Below are 17,616 nucleotides of genomic sequence, written 5' to 3'. Positions count from 1 at the left end.
CTTTACGAATATCAAATAAACATTCGAGCAAAATGTCAAACAATGGCGTGCAGTAATTCTATCATGGTATTCAACCATAATGAAAATCAGCATATTTCTACAGGATTTTATTGAACGTAATATATCTTATCCTGATGCAGAAACCAACACTTGGTCAAAACTTGATATTTTCTTTCACCTAAAATGTTAGTCTAGTTTTGTAATTGTATTGCTAATAATGGATAATAAAGCTGTTCATTTAGAGTTCATTTAATAATGTAACATTAATTCAAACTTTGCAAATTAGTTAGGTTCACTGTGACAATTCATTTGTTAAAGTTAAAACGATACAGAGAAGGTTAGCATGACACATCAAATTGTACCTAAAACCTAGATTACCTTAAATGTAGTAAAATTAACAAAAGTGTAATGAAACGAAGATTGAATCTATCCTATTGAGTTAAATATAAACAAGCATATATGTTAATGAAAATAATTATTTTTATTTTTGTATTACACAACAAATGTTTGCGCTTTTACATACTTTACTTACATACTTTACAAGTTCTTACTTTCTTTCAAACTATGCAAAAAAAATATTATTAACTTTTAGGTGCAGTTTATTGTGTTTGTATTGTTTTCAAACAATCATACAATTTGGTGGTTAAGGGTAAAATCGTTATAAACTTAATCCAAAATTTACAGAGTAGAAATTCACTAGTTCTTTAAGATTTTCTAGTCAAAAGTTTTTTACACGATGTAATATATTTATGCATGACATTTCTTACTTTACTTTATATTTTTTGTGTTTTGTGTGTATGGTTTTATTTGGTTTTCATTGAGTAAACTTGGTTTCAAGGCTTTATATTACAAGCTTGTTAAAAACAAGTTACATGCAAGGACAAGGAATGCAAACCGTAAATCATGTCTGACAAACTTGGGTAACATTAGATATTTTTAAATTGTGTAACTTTCAACCATTAGCTAACTGGTACAGCCAAATAACAAGGTATTTTATTGGATATTAACCTTTTGATTGTCATTTAGTCCAGTCTTGAAACTATGGCAGATCTTGGGAACATTTTGTGGGCGCATGGTAGGGTTCCTCTTTTTCCCGGATTTTTTCACTCCCGGGAAACGGGATTGAAAAATGAAAACTCCTGGGAGTCCTGACAAAATTGGTGTGTCCTAATTACGTCATTATGATATTTAAAATTACTTTATATTAGCTCCAAACATTTAATTAAGCTCATTAACAGCCAAAATTGCTTTTCTAATGTATTAACAAATCTGGGTAAATTATCTATTTGTTGGTATTGCAGGTATGGTGATATAAAAAAACTTGTATGTGCAAAGTGGACTAGCTTATTTAATGACCCTTAAAAACCTGATTGTGCTTCATAATTTTTGCAAAGTGTTTAATAACGTATTAGTTATAATATTTTTTTAAAGCAGGGTTGCCACAAAATCTTGATATCTTTAAAAATTCTTGGAATTGATTTGTATAATAAAAAGTATTTGAATAATACTACATTTTGCAAACATTTTTAAATCTACTTTATATGCAGCTCAAGTTATGTATTTAGAAAGTGACGGTAAAACACATTCTAAATGATTAGTTATTGTGTTGACCAGACAATCATACTTTTATATGATTGAATTAAATTTAAAGAGTGATCTAATTTCAAGTCCTTGGCAACCTAGAAATTATATTTAAAAAGTATTTAAATTTATTGCATAGAAATTAGAAATGTGCGGCAACCATGTAAAGGTTTCTATAAGACATAACCTCAAAAAATGCTTCTTATTTTGTTAAAATCTGCTAGACACCCTTTAAAGACTACTAATGGACTGTAGTATTTATTATATTTAGTATTCACCCTTTAAGGTTTAAACAACTAAAAATTAGAGCCTTCATTCATTGAATAACTGGACATTTCAATAGAAAAAAAACAAAAAAAAACTTAAACTTGCATATACACTTATCCGATACTGCTTATTTTATTGCTATACCAATAGCAAATATTTTGCGCAACAAGTATTGTGATATGATTCCAAATTATCTGATTGCTATGTAAACAAATTAAATTATGTTTGGTGGTCTGATATTTGCCTAAGCACTATTTAGCTTTAAAAATTTAGTTACCCCATGTTGTTCAACTGCTATTTTTGAATACATTTAACTTTCATGGTAAAAAATACTATCTTGGGTTGAGTCCAAAAATCAAGTTTGAAAGTCGTATACAATTTGGTATCGGATCAGCACCGATGGCACTCGGCATCACATATCCGCTCTCATCTGATATTATCACCCCTAGTAATGTTGAACCAATGTCTCTTTTGTCTCGCAGCAATTTACTTTTTCATAAATTTATTTTATTTTTCTGACTTGAAACCAACAATGGTCGACATTACTCAATCAACACCTGTTCCTGAAGCAACTACAGAAATATCATTAACTAATGGATCGAGTGATGAAGCAGCTAACAGCTTTCCACATGATAAAGAAAAAATCGTAAGGTTTTTCTTAATATTAGATTAAATGTTATATTGTCAGGCAAATAGTTGAATAACAACAATTCAAAATCATACACTTTATCAAAATTTCCAATGATACATGAACACACATATGTGCATGTTAACCACTGAGATCTAGCCCTTCTGAAGCTGCTTTTTGACCAACGATTACGGCTTACACATTATTAGTGCACCGAAAGCCATTGTGGACTCACCAAATCTGTCGATCAATGATGCAAGCAGAGCAGACTAGAAAAACAACTAGCCTGCAGTAAGGTTCGAACTCACGACCTCTGGTCAAGCCGGGGCCGTCGCTCTACCAACTGAGTTATGCAGGCTCAGAGAGGAACGAGTCGAGAAACAACCACCTCACTGCAGACTAGTTGTTTTTCTAGTCTGCTCTGCTTGCATCATTGATCAACATTTTCGGTGAGTCTACAATAGCTTTCCGTGTACTACTTTATCAAAAGCTTATTTTTTAAACTTGGTATTTAGAACTATTTTAAACACATATTCAGGGCGAAAGTGATACTTCCAGCCATGCTTCAAACTCTCTACCAAACACTCCAATATCTCCAAGTAAGTAATGTATATAAATTCATCATTTCTATAAATAAACATCTTGTGAATTATTAGTTTGTGCATAATAGTTTTAACCATGATATAACAGGAACTCATATACACACTATTGATTTATGTTTTGACAAAAAGACTGATATGTTCATGTTCTATTCTGTTTACTCATGTCACATGACTCACTTAAACATTCTACTATTGTGTGAACTTCTTCTTGAATCACCTGACCTGGTTAACAAATCAACTTACTTAGAATTTTACATGAGTGCCAGGGACTTTCAGTTTGAACAAATAACAAATCAAGCAAACTGATATTCATAAGAGATTACAAAAACCACTAGATGCAGCAACACTGGATTACCTATGACGTTTTCCAGCACTGTAGTTTTGTGGTTGAAAAGTGTTATATGAGCAGGATATGGGTCTCTTCACAAAATACTAGTGTTGATTTTCAAGTCTTTTGGACTGCTCTTGAGCCACTTGCTGTGAGTGTTAGTAAAGTGGTATCACTGCGTTTAGTTGTTTTGAGAAAATAATCATATATTCAGAACCCTTCACAAAATTATCAGCCTACACGCCACACTAGTTTTTTCTGATAAAGATAATTAGGTCTGGCAATAGAACCTTTGCCTTAGGGCATGGAAAATAAGTGAAGCAGATCACAAGTGTTTAGCCTTTGACGTAATGCTGTAGAGTAGTGTGTCACTAAGGAAATGTGGATAACATTGGTGAGTTTTGGAAAAGTTTAATTGAATAGATTTACTTACTAAGGAGTGACATGTTAATATTTAAAAACTATCTATGTTTTGCCTTAACTAGAGTGCATCTGGAATTGAGTTTAGGGCAAAGTTGATTTGAAATTTATAAGCAAATATTTGTATTTAAACCGCTAGAGTAACATACAGTGTTTACTCACTTCAACTATCTTGTGGGAAAACTGGCATATGATTACTGCCAAAATGACTGACTATGAAGCAAGAAGTTGGAGAAAAGCTGGCGAAGTTAGATATGGTAGGTTTGTGGCCATTTTTCAATTGTTGCTGAAAGCAATGTGATCATTGTAAAGCGAATTTGTTTGCTTATGGACATAAATTTGAGTATGTGTTTCATTATTACCAAATCAATAGAACAGGAGAAAGTATTGACTTAGGTAGCATTAATAAATATAATAGATAAGAAAGATATAGAGGTATTTAGCGGGCAATTTGTTAAGTCAGAAAGAGTAGCCAAATGGTGTTTGGCATATCGGTTACTACATCTTAATCCAATATATCCGTTTAAATTTGTGTAACAAGTTTATGTTTATAAGATCCTTAAATGAATATAAGACACTGTTTCATTTATGACGCATATATTTAAACAATAAAACAATAAACATTTTATAAACTTGATTAACACTAATCCTCCTTAGTATATCAATATAGCTACACATGGAATTTTGTTAATGTGTTTTTCCCAATCTTGGTGTTCAATTACCAACAGAAAAAAATGTGTATTTACTATTTTTGTCACATTTTTTATGTTTAAAAAAAACATTTTTTATGTTGTTATACTGTCAGTCTCTAGCAAACCAAGCTGTAATTTATAATCTATACTGAGATTTTCAAATAGCCTGTTGAACTTCAAGAAATTTGTTCTCCTTCATTATATTATGCCAATGGTTGTTATACTGCACACTGGTGCTTTTTCTCTTCCTTTATGATGCATTTCCTGAACATCTGCTAACCAGAAATTGTTCTACATATATATATATAGTAAGAGAACTGCATACAGTAATTACACCGTATTACAAGGCTAGTCAATTGCGTTTTAGGACCAGAGTCTTTATACACTCTCTTACTTTGCTGTTTGTTTCCTGAGGTTCTTCCCAAAGCAATACATCATGTAACGTGATCAGTCACTGTGATAGTATTTTTGCAAGAGACAAGATTTAAACAGGCAAAATAGATTTGAAACAAGTAATTTATCTATTAGGCCTATAGTTCAGGTTTTCCAATGTTTCCTAAACAATGTCTTGGCAGCAAAGTAATACTAATATTTGTTACAAATCAGCTCTGGTTTTACAGAATTTGTCGTAGAGAAGTCTAAATAAAAGAGTTCATATTTGTTTAAAGTCAAGTAAAAAATGCCTTCTGTAGGCCTTTTCAATAATAAGGGCGAAATACAATGTAAGTTATGGATCCTAATGGCTTTTTTTAATTTAAATGTTGAAAATTAAACAAAAAATCCAAATACCAAACAATCTTTTTTTGTAAGTCAGGTTTTTCAATACTTTTTGCCTAGTTGTAATCATGCTGCAAAACCGCATTTATAAATAATAATTTTTTACTTTTTAGGTGGACAAAACTATGCTGGGTCAATGTCAGTTGGAAGCAGACTGGCAGGGGATGCAGTTGGAAGCAGACTTGCTTCGGCAAATGTTACTGCAAACACACAATCTGTGAAAGACCCTCACCAATCACCAGTTTACAAACCAGCAGCACCCTTCCAGTCGAGTACAAAGCCAACTCTTGGTAACTAAAATGTAGTTTCTATTCTAATAGGTTTTATTTATTATATATTTTATTACATGTATGTGGTAAATGAACTTATGTTTGGTTCAGCAGGTTATGGAAACTCCCTGGACTCTCAAAGCAACAACAAACTGTCTAACCTCACATTACAAGAGGTGCAACAAGTTGCTGCTGTAAAAGCTGAAAATATAAAAACATGGAGTGTAAAGACATATCGGGTACAATATGTGTGAAATGTTGGCAATACCATGTATGAGTTTAAAAAGTATTTATGTATTATTAATAGGATTGATGCATAGCATTATTAGGATTGATGCATGACTATGTAATTAATTCTACAAAGCGTTTACTCTATAATTAGCATTATATTGCTCCTTAGTGTACAAAGCAAATTCTGTCGGAGCGACTTGGAAGAGGCACAAAGACAGTGGACCTTGAGCTGGAAGCAAAAATTGAGATTCTTAGAGATACCAAACGAAAGTAAGAATGTAAACTCTTCAGTTTAACAGACTTAGCAAGTAAATTATTCACTTATAATAACAGCTGAAATACTTTCATAAGTAAGGAATCTCCCACAGACAATAACATGTAAAAAAAAAGATTCTTGCTTTAGTATCAGATTATGTTGGACTGTTTGCAAAAACAGGTATAAAACATAAAATAATTTCCTAAAATTTACAGAAATATATATTTCACCTTATGAATATGCATCATAAGTTTCTGTACAAAAGCAAACATGTATAAAATGCCAAAATAGTAGTAAAAACAAGTAAAAAAAAAGATATTACTACTATTTTGGCATTTTATGCAGGCTGGCTTTTTGTACAGAAACTGATGATGCCTATTAATAAGACAAAATATATATATATCTATAAAATTCAAGAGATGATTTTATGTTTTATACCACTTTTTATAAACAGTCTTTACATCATCTTATAACAACAGTTCATAAAATAATAACACTATTATTTTTGTATGTTGTTTATGTTGCGCTCTATGCCTGTTTCAACACTGTCAGTTGTTCGTAAGATTATCGTAAAATCAAACGGAACCACAAAGGCTAAAGAAGTCTAAAACAACTTTATTCAGAACACAAAATACAGCAGTTCCCCTCAATACGCCATTACCAGTTAAATTGCAAAATAAATCTCTATTGCCCTTGTGGTTATCTTGGATCATTTTAATAAAAGCATATCAATACTGATTTCATGCTTGTGTTTATTACACACTGCGTTTAAAGACGTGTGACGTTATTGTACAGATACGAAAACTTGCTCATGCTTTCTAAGACGCTTTCCAACCACTTCAGTTCTGTAGTACAAACGCAAAAAGTTCTTGCCGATACGTTTAATCAGCTTGCAGGAAAGTCTCAAGATCTTCAAGTAAGTTAGCAATGGTAAAATCTTATTAAAAATATAATACTTGTATTGTTTGAGGATACAAAAGCCCCCTCACAAAACAGAGTTCAATGAATGGTACCTAATATTGTGAAGCAAGTGGCTATTCATACAAGTGGTTTGTTGGATTTCCCAGTGTTAACGCGTCACTTTGTGAAACTCTCTAAATATATAAAGTGCAGCGTGACTTCCAACCCTTAGTCCAGGGTTTCTTAACCAAAGGTGCTCAAACTGTTCTAAGGGTTGCTGAATCAGACACAGAAAATGTTTTACTGTAATTTATTTCTTTGTTTTAAAATGTAAATGTAAAACTTACGTTTTGGTATTGTGTTACTGTGTTATCAGTTACTTGTATAAAATTAAATTTCAATAGTTTGGTTATTTAAGCAATTCTAGAAAGGGTGGCAGGATTGGTTGTGATTTGAAAAAGGTGCAATAAAGAAAACGGTTAAGAACCACTGCCTTAGACAGTGTCGACCAAGGCATAAACCAGTCCGTGCGTGGCACTAACAACGTGTTTACCTTATTATGTGTTTTCTATTCAATTCTCGAACGCCTAACGGATTCACTATAAACTTATTTCAAAAAAAAGGTAGATTGGCATTGTTTATTTATTATAAAGCAAAACTAGTTTCCGAACGCCGCCCATGTCTTAGTATCAATTCAACTTCACCCAGCCCATAGTCAATAATGTTCAAGTACTGCCGCCATTATAATCGCTACACAGGAACATAAAAGGGGTTGATGCTATGGTTCTACGCTTTGGTAATCCGCAGGACGTTTATATCCTGTAACATAGAAACTTCTGAATGGGAATATGAGCGCGGCGCTTGGACTATTGTTTGGCCAGACCAAATAGCATTGTTTTGCATTTCGTACATTGTCCCAACAATCCTGCGTCGCGCAACGCTGATTTTATAACCGAGTACTCAAGATTATAATAGTAGTAATATACTTAATGAATTCAATTATAATGCATTCGGTACGCCTACTTAAAACCAAATTATACACAACGTAATCCTACTTAATATATGTGACTTAATGAAACTTGTGGCAGGCTCGACGACTGTCATGGTTTTATAGTATTTTAGAAAAGTGTTGACAGAAACAAATCTAGTTTTATGTTTTTCAGTTTAAATGAAATAACTGCTCGGTAAATAATATGTTACGTAAACACGCTATACTAAAAAGAAGCTCTTCCGAATTTTATAAACATGCAACTTTTGTATGTTGATATGAGCACCAAAATATCACAGGTTTCCGCATTTGGCCAGCGTGGAACGCGTATGAAGTTGAATACCACGTGTTCACGCGCCAGGCCGAACTGACAGGTTTGCTACTTTCAGCTATCACTGTTCCCTGTTTTTGTCATATATCTATGCAACCAAGGCTTGATATTTACATCAAAGTGGTAACGTCATTTGGCTAAAGAAGATTTCCTCGTGTTACAGGAAGAGTTTCGTTTTAACGCCGAGACTCAGAGCGTGCTTGCAAGGAATGGCGAGGCCCTGCTGTCGGCTCTTAACTTTTTCGCCTCTGGTGTTACCACCTTGTGCACCAAGACTATGGAGGACTCTCTCATCACCGTTAAGCGATACGAGGCCGCCAGGTTCGTTCTTTGGTATTATATGGGTCGAAAATTTTATTTCGGGACATATCTTGTTTTTGCCGTTGAATGTTTCGGTCTGCACCCCTAGGAACCTTACATTGAGCGACAAAAAACCTAAAATATTGTGACGTCATCGTTTTAGCTTTCTGTAGCTATCGACTCCCATCTAGTAATTTCTTTTTATGTGTGGGACGTCACAATATTTTAGGTTTTTTGTCCCTCAATGTATTTTATGTGTGGGACGTGTATTTAAAAGATAACGGAGGTGAACGTTTCTAAAAAGATATCAGAATGCGAACAGCTGGGCTTAAAATTTCCAAGTAGCTTTCGCCAGTCGAACAACGATCGGCGGTAAAGCATACGCCTCGCGCTCGGATTAGTAGTGTGACGTGGTGCGTGAGTGGGCTCGCTCGAACAGTCGCACCAAAATCAACAATAGTCGGTAGCGCCACATGTGCTGCGCGTGATCCGCGAAACACGAGTCCGTCTGTGCTGACGTGTCACTACTGCCCGCTTAAGCTCACGGAAATATTTCGCGCGTTCCAAGCGGTGTCTGAATGGCACAAGGTGCATTTTTTTAAGGTATGTGTAACATCCAAGTACTTTCAGCTGTTTAAGTTGATTTAAACGGTTCGGGAAAATACCAGTTTTACCTAGGAATCAATACAATGTGATCGCCTTTCTGTCGATGACCGACAAGCCCGAGTCGAAAAGGCATTGTTTGCTAAAGGATTTCCCTTAACGCGGCTAGTTTTCTACTAGTACTTTCGTTGCTTGCTGTCTGACATTTTTTTCGTCACCAATTCAAAGTTTAATAGGATTGTAGCAAACAAGACCATTCGTGCAGATAGACGATTTGTTTAAAACACAGGACATGCCTAAAATTAGATGTAGTTCCATATCCATTAAATTACTTAGATTATTGCTAGGCGTTGATGTTGTTAATACTTTAAAATAGCTTGTTGCTTAGCTTTCAGACAAACTACAGATTGTAATTTGACCAGTCCCATTGCATTTAGCTACGCGGCCAATCGATTGTGAACCAGCAGTGTGCTGCCACAGTTTGTTACCTATATGCAATTAGGGAACGCAAATTACGATACTTTGGTCTCCCATACTTTGGTCTGTTTCGGCAATGACAACTTTTTCTGTAACTCTTCCATGGCTTCAAAACTGTTTCAGTCTTTTTCCCGAGTCTATTTTTAAAATAGTCCTGAATTAAAAAAAAATAATTTGCTTTTATAAATAAATTGGTTACAATTATTTAAACCTGCTGTGTTATTTATTGTGTCTATGCTTTACGTTAGCCCATTAAAACGACCCCTACTACCTTGGTGAGTAATAATGAAAAAGCAATCAAATATTTGTTTGTTTGTTTTTTCTAAACGAAAACACAAAAATATTTTTGTGGCTTGGCTCAGTATTTGAAAATTAGCAAACTGTCGAATCCCTACTGTCATGAGCAGTTTAATTTCTTGTTTAATTCTGTGAAGACAAACCTTACTGTTATGTGAAATTTCTTGGACAACGGCTTCTCAGATTTAACTTCGCTCAAATTTTCATGCAATTGCAATAATAATTGTTTAAAACTTTAGGTTGGAGTTTGACGCCTATCGCAGCGAACTTGAGGTATTAAAGTTAGCCCCTCGAACCGAGGCAAACATTTTAAAGCAAGCAAACGCCCAGGCCACTTTTAACACTGGCAAGACGGTCTACGACAAACTGCGCGCAGACGTCGGTGTCAAACTGCAGTTTTTGGACGAAAATCGAGTAAGTTTATATTTTAATGTCATGTTATACCTTCCTATAGTTTTACTTTTAGGAATTATTTTTGCTAAGGTCGTTTTATGTTCGGTACTTACTAATTCGTATTATTCATAGAATGGCTAAAGTTAGAGAGGTAGAATATCTGAACCATAATGGTTTCATTGGCATTTGAATCCCTAAAAGTCGCTAAAATTATTTTAAAAACGCATCGTTTACCGCAAAATCTGATTTGTATCTTGTGGTAAGTTTGGAAAAGTGCAAGTTGCTGTGGTAAAACATTTACAGTGCTCGCTTTAAATGTGGTTATGTAGTGAGGCGTCAATAGATTTTTGGGGACCAATTACTTACCGAATGCGATTCCCTTCGCCTCACCATTATTACCTGTCAATCAAATGTTATTAAGCGAGCGACTTCTAAAAATACAAGGTGAAGATCATTTGGATCTGGTAGTAACGCTGTAGCAGGTCTGCTAAGAGATTACATTAATAACGAAGTACAACCCAAATTTAATGGGTTTATGAAACTTTTATAGATTAATGGAAAAAAATAGTAGAAAGTATTCTGTGATACTTTTTTTTGCTTTTGCAATTCTTGCAATATATCTTAAAACTGCGTCCTTGCATAGAATAATGGATTGCTGTTGTTTCACTACCGAGTTTATCATTATAAACAACCACCTCCGCAACTAAAAATAGAAAAAAACTCGCAATTATTTTGTGTGCATTTTTATTGCATTTTTTGTGCTTTCTATTGCGTTTAAGTGGCAGGGAAGTAATTAAATTTCTTAATTATGTGAATCGATAGTGTGCTTCCATTCACATCTGCTGTGCCACTTTAGTTTAAAATTCTTAACAACGCTGTCTTCTTAAGTGTGTCATAAGATTTAGTTGACGTGGCCTCATTAAGGTGGTTATTGTTTGCATTATATATTGGAAACTACCCTTTGTACCGACTAAATAATGTTCTCTCAGCTTATAGACTTCTATCCGCTTGTATATAAGTGGAAGTAGGCTTTTCGCTTGAATGTTGATTTGTGAAAAAGCTCCATTGCGTACGTTTCGAACATGTGATTTGTTTAGTAAGTAGATTGGTCATGTTAGTCCAATATTGGACAATTCTTCAAGCATCATGTTTTATAATCGGTTGTTTCATTGGCCGAATGGTTTCAAATACGGATGTTAAGTTCAAAGCAGTTAGCATCACCAACTACGCAATTTCTTTAATAGAAATAACGCCATTGCTTATTTTTGTGCAGGTGAAAGTGATGCAGAAGCACCTGCTTCTTTTTCATAACGCAATAACCGCCTACTTTGCTGGCAACCAGGAGCAACTCGATTCGGCGCTGCGACAGTTCAACATCAAGCCGAACGGAGGGGAAAAGCCGTCCTGGCTGGAGAGTGAAACCTAACTGTTGGGAGCCAGTAGGTCGCTTCCAACATCATTCTTCGCCCGTTTGGGATATGTTTTGTAGATACCCTTGCCGCGCATTTGGATCACACGATCACACTTTTAGACAATGTACAATCACTCAACTTGTGTGTCCTTGGTCAGCGCTGCTACGATTCCCTTAGTAATATATCTTATTGCTTGCACAGTAAGAGAACGATAAATTACGTAATTTGTACACGTAGCACTACCAAGCTAGTTAGTTTTCACAAAACTAGTATAGATATAGAATGCCTTTAGAATCTTTTGACATACTTTGATACATTTTATTTGAGAGTTATTACTGTTGGCTTTCTGAGCTATTTTTTTAGAATCCGATGGTGCATTCGTGTATGGATTTTTGATATATGTTTTAAAATAGGAAATCCAGTTTATACTATTTAACACTCAGTATTTAATACAAGGGTACTGTCGTTTGTTGCAGTTTAGCTATCAATTTAAAAAAGATCATCACGATTTCTTGACATTTAAGATGACATTGGTAAAAAATGATCGAATAAAACGAGAAAAATACGTATACTTATACGCTACGCAAAACAGTTTTTTTGATTATGGCGTTAATTGTTGTTGTGATTTGTTGACTAGTCCTATTTAAGTGTCTCGATTTTTTATATTTATTGTTCGGCGCATTCAAAGATCAATTCTCGTTCTTTGTATAGGTGTTACGATTTGACCTATAAAACGTGTGCTATTGTGTTTAAAAACAGCGACTGAGTTTTTTTGGTTGAAACTGTTTTATGCGAAAATTGTTCTGGATCGTCGTTTGATGGTGCTTAAATGATACACTTCGACTCTTAACGAAATAAATCCTCATTTAGTATAAATATATGTTAGAGCCACAAACGTTTTGAGCGAGAGCTTGAACTTAGCTAGAGTCGACAAATTGATTTCTGGGCATCAACGCCTAAACGAAAAATGAATACACAAGCTTGGTGCGCTTTTATATTTATAAATGTAAGTTATAGGCGACGGTTGAACGAAAAAAAGGTACGTTATGATTAACCTTTTAATTCTGTTGGTAATTTGACTTTTATTTTGTTTGTGTCATACAGATATATAGCTGTGACACTTCTGTTATGCCGAACACCGGTCTGCAAGTTAACTTTTTGGTAAAAACAATACTCAATCCCAAGTATCCTTGTGCCTATAGAATTTATTTAACACGTGTATTGATATAATACCTTTGTCACAGCGAAAATCACGAAACTTTTTATTTTACTTAAAATACATTTTTGTACTATAAATTTACCGCTCGGTTAGTTTATGTTGTATGTGTGTTACAATTAATGTACTTCTATGAAAACTTAGGATCGTCATTTGTAAGTATCTTATATTCGGCATTATTTAAAAATTTAAAAGAACTTCGCATTACAAAAACGCCAGTTTTTGTTTTCCTTTAAAAAAAATTATTAAACCATCGTTTTGTACTGTACATATTTTGCAAACGGCACATTCGGCGAAGTTTTGCACAATTTGAAGAGCGTGATGCATATCTTGTAGTGTATAATAAGTTATTTTGCGAGTGTTTCTCACAACCGACCAAATGTAGTTTTGAGTTTGATATACATTTTTGTGAATAATATTTGTGCCATGTAACTTGTGAATTGACGCTTGCTTCACATTTCCTATCTTATCGTTTATTATTATATTTAGGATTGCGAATAATAGTTTTATGCATGGCAGTACGCGACCAATAAACTTGTAACTCTAACTATCGATGTTTTGCTTGGACTTTTTGTTTTGTCAAAGGAGGTTCTTTGTTTATGGTTTTCTTATCTAGACTATTTCCGCCCGTTTGTCTTTAATTTCTTAAATGGACAAACTGTCACGATGTTAGAATGAATCATGTCTAAAAGAAACCTGTTATGATTTACAGAAAATTGCCCCCAATCAGACAGTTTTCTTTGCGAAATTGCGCAGCCACACCAGACAAATTGCCTTTTGCGCACTTATATCAATCTCAAATTAAAACTAAAAAATCTTCACTTTTTTGCCACAACAGTTTCAGCATTTAGCATTGGCCGATTGTAACGTAATGCATGTTTTGCTGTAAATTACTTTGTCTAATCGGTGATATGTTTTTTATCACACGTAGAATTAATTGTCTACACGGGAAAACCAAGCTAACAGGAGAAAAAATAGTTTAGAAGACTGTTGAATACAGCAGTTATATGATTACCAATAATTCGGGAAGATGAAACCGAAATGCATTTTTGGAACTTATTTTTAACATAACCGCAATTTTTACGTGATTTCTGTGCAGATACAGCTGTGGGATCAATTGCCCTCACAAATTGACAAAATCTTCTTGTTAAATGCAAATGAGAGAATACTTCGCGATTCTTGATTGTGTTCTAAAGGGATCACATATCCTTTCTTGCTAAATTTGTTGTTTTGTCAATTTAACCCAAATAAGCGGACATTTTTTTCGCGCGACCGCTTTGTTGCCATATTCTTGACTTATTTATTTAACTCGATTGCAGTTGCACGTCATACAAGTTTCTTGAGAATGTTTGTTTAATGACGTCGCGCTTGGTAGCGTTTCTAAATTTTTCACGACTCGCCCCATACAGAAACATTGATCTCCCGCGGGCCTCTGCCAACTCGATCAGCATAAAATGATTCTTGCGCACTATAAAAATATTTGCCTAGTAGAAAATTTTCTTAGAGGGAACACTGCCTCCAACTTATATTTAAAAACTAACTATTTTCTCAAAGTAAATAGTAAAAAACATACGATTTCTTATTTTTTTAATTTTAAACCCTGTTGATGTGCCGCAAGTTAAAAAGGTAGAAAACTGTGTTAAGTTGACATTCGAAAAATAGAACTTACAAAAATTCGTATTTGGCCTACTTGCAATGGTATTGCCTATGGATACTAAGCCATTGGTTCCGAACCTGGGGTCGCAAGAGTTTGTAAGGAGGGTCGCCGTATACTATTTGCCGAACGAAAAATTGACAAGAAACAAAACAATACAAACCAATTAGCAGTGGAGTAAAGGAATGCGCCAGTCCAACAAATAACAAATGATGTTAACGACAATTGCTTTAGTGAACCATGCAGTCTTGTTTTTGAGTCAACTTTACTCTTATTTTCAACCAATGAAAAAAAAAAAAATATATTTGTGCCATGTAACTTGTGAATTGACGCTTGCTTCACATTTCCTATCTTATCGTTTATTATTATATTTAGGATTGCGAATAATAGTTTTATGCATGGCAGTACGCGACCAATAAACTTGTAACTCTAACTATCGATGTTTTGCTTGGACTTTTTGTTTTGTCAAAGGAGGTTCTTTGTTTATGGTTTTCTTATCTAGACTATTTCCGCCCGTTTGTCTTTAATTTCTTAAATGGACAAACTGTCACGATGTTAGAATGAATCATGTCTAAAAGAAACCTGTTATGATTTACAGAAAATTGCCCCCAATCAGACAGTTTTCTTTGCGAAATTGCGCAGCCACACCAGACAAATTGCGCAATAAAAATTGCCTTTTGCGCACTTATATCAATCTCAAATTAAAACTAAAAAATCTTCAAAGAAGAAGTGTGGGTCGCGTAGGTAGGCTACTTGCAAGCTGGCAAGGTGGTCGCAACAACAAACAGGTTGGAAATCACTGGGCTAAGCAAAAACAAGGAAGAGTTTCTACATGTTTGGTTGTATCGTAAACCTTCTTTCCAGGGTCGGATCCAGTCATGAACCTGCCACATCCGAATTTTAGCCTGTTTTAAATACTAAAACGGAAATTGTTTTCACGTTGCGCGCGAATCTTTTCTGTGTTTGTCGTATGTTTCACGCTATTTTTCGGCAACTTTGCAGACAAATAGCGTCCTCTGCACTGTGGCACTCTCTCCAACCACAGAGATTCTAATAAAGTATACCAATCCACATTTTGTTAACCTAATTTAGTTATACCATGTTGTGTGTTTCTCCCGATTTATATATCGTACTTCCAATATGGCCGATTTAACACAAGTAACACGTTGGTAACTTAAGCTTTGAAAACCTAAAAAATGCATTGTAAGTTTTTTGTATGAAACTTTTAGGCTAACGCGCCCATAACTTGATAAACGCCAATATATCAACCAATGTACTATTTTTGTCTGTTCTTAATACCGGTACTTCACGCCCCCCTCTAAATCTAACCTTACACTTTAAACCAAACATGGTCGCAATTTTTTCATGCAACAATTGACAAATATAAGACGAATGTAAAAAAGGTTTTAATTTTTAGTGTTTTTTGTGGGTTCTATTAAAAGGTTTTTGCAACAAATCAGTTTCGGTTTCTATATGCAAACAATTCGTTTAGTGATTTTTGTACCAGCTAAGGCAGACCGTAAATATCGAAAAAAATGTAAGTGCAACAATAAAAGTAACTTTTTTCTGGCAAAATGAATATTTTAGTGGTGGGGCCAGGCACTACGGTCGACGCATTTCCCACAAAATGTAATGGCATTTAAAGGCGTGTCTAATAGTTTAGGAAAATATAAAAATGGCCCCTGGAAATTTTGATCTGAGTTTTTTGTTTGGGGCCGCCATGATTTTTTTCAGAGATGACGTCACAAAGTTACATCATAACTAGGGCTACCATATTTTTAGCACTCAAACAGAGGACATTTTTTGACGGCGTGTAAAACAAGTAGAATTGTGTTAACATAGTCTACCATACAATAACACTGATAGAAGGCTAGGCCTACAAAACTCACACCTTTGCTTTATTAATTTTTACATGTGAGGTTCGGTTGCAATTTTTCTCGCTCAATGTTGGCAATAACAATCAAGAAGGTAGGGCTGATAGGGCAGTTTGTTGGCAAACCTTTTTTAAACCAGCAATTCAGTATGTTTCATGGCTACTGTCATTTTTTGGAAATAAATACAACGTCTCGCCTAAACGTCTTGTTGAAAATATGAGCAACTAACTCGAAATGCGATAAAAGAGGACATTTGGACATTTTTGAGCGTCCTCGGAGGAAAAATAACTTTTCTTGAGAAAATAGGACAAATTCTCTTAAAAGAGGACATATGGTAGGCCTAATCATAACGTAACGTTAAATGTTACGTTCAAACGTGACGTCATGAAGAACTAACCTTAAGAACACCACACAGTCCCTTTATTTTATTTACAGTTTTAGTTGCAGAGGGGGCAAGAGGCCATTGTGACTATAACCACCTTTTTGCCTGTTTTAACTCTATATGTAGGCTTAATAGAATTTGGAAGGAAACTGAAACTCATAAGGTTACTCGTTTTATGACGTCGGCATTTACGTAATTTTTTAGGAAACTTTTTTGTCCCAAAAATCATACCCGATATTTTGAGCAAAAATATCGCAATCTGATCGCTACCAATTGACGCCATTACAATAGGCAAAATCGTTGACGTTTGTAGCGTCATAAGTAATAATTAGTGGATAATTTGGAATTTATAGTATTGTGTATTTATCAAATATGTTACGATTTATGATTTGTCACTTTTTGACGCCTTTTACCAAACACTCGCTGTTACACTGAGAACAAAGCATTCGGCTGTTTCACACATGAATAATGTTATATCGTGACACATATATTTCCGTTATAGATAAAAGTATTTCACCTGTGTGAACGCGTTATTGTTAAAGTTCCCGGCTGCCAAAAAGGCGCTGGATTATAAATCATTTCCGCTTTTTGGTGTCGCCTTTCCTCTTTTATGCAAACTTTCAACTTATATATGCGAAACCTTATATCAATATATCCAGTCTTGTCTAGTCAATACAGTGAGTGGTTGTGCTTGCCGGCATTTGCCGGTTTGCCCATAATAGCCAACACAAACTGTGT

General features: G+C 34.5%; 1 protein-coding gene across 3 annotated transcripts; it reads left to right on the top strand.

Annotated features, from left to right (window-relative positions):
* Positions 1–2,334: 2,334 nt before the first annotated feature.
* Positions 2,335–13,510, top strand: LOC146160608 (arfaptin-2-like). Of its 3 annotated transcripts, none has more exons than XM_083385992.1 (9): positions 2,335–2,494; positions 3,015–3,075; positions 5,409–5,585; positions 5,679–5,803; positions 5,965–6,065; positions 6,847–6,967; positions 8,434–8,591; positions 10,187–10,361; positions 11,614–13,510. In XM_083385992.1, exons 1-9 carry the CDS (start codon positions 2,381–2,383, stop codon positions 11,764–11,766), a joined length of 1,185 nt encoding a protein of 394 aa, XP_083242118.1. In that variant the 5' UTR covers positions 2,335–2,380; the 3' UTR covers positions 11,767–13,510. The 3 variants fall into 3 exon arrangements, with proteins under 3 accessions (XP_083242118.1, XP_083242117.1, XP_083242119.1); XM_083385991.1 differs by having other exon boundaries at positions 5,676–5,803; XM_083385993.1 differs by lacking the exons at positions 2,335–2,494; positions 3,015–3,075 and adding an exon at positions 3,667–4,083 and having other exon boundaries at positions 5,676–5,803.
* The last annotated feature ends 4,106 nt before the right edge of the window (positions 13,511–17,616 follow it).

Source organism: Ascidiella aspersa, chromosome 3, assembly GCF_963924565.1.
Source record: "Ascidiella aspersa chromosome 3, kaAscAspe10.2, whole genome shotgun sequence".
NCBI lineage: Eukaryota > Metazoa > Chordata > Ascidiacea > Phlebobranchia > Ascidiidae > Ascidiella > Ascidiella aspersa.
This window is presented reverse-complemented; position numbering and strand designations above follow the sequence as displayed.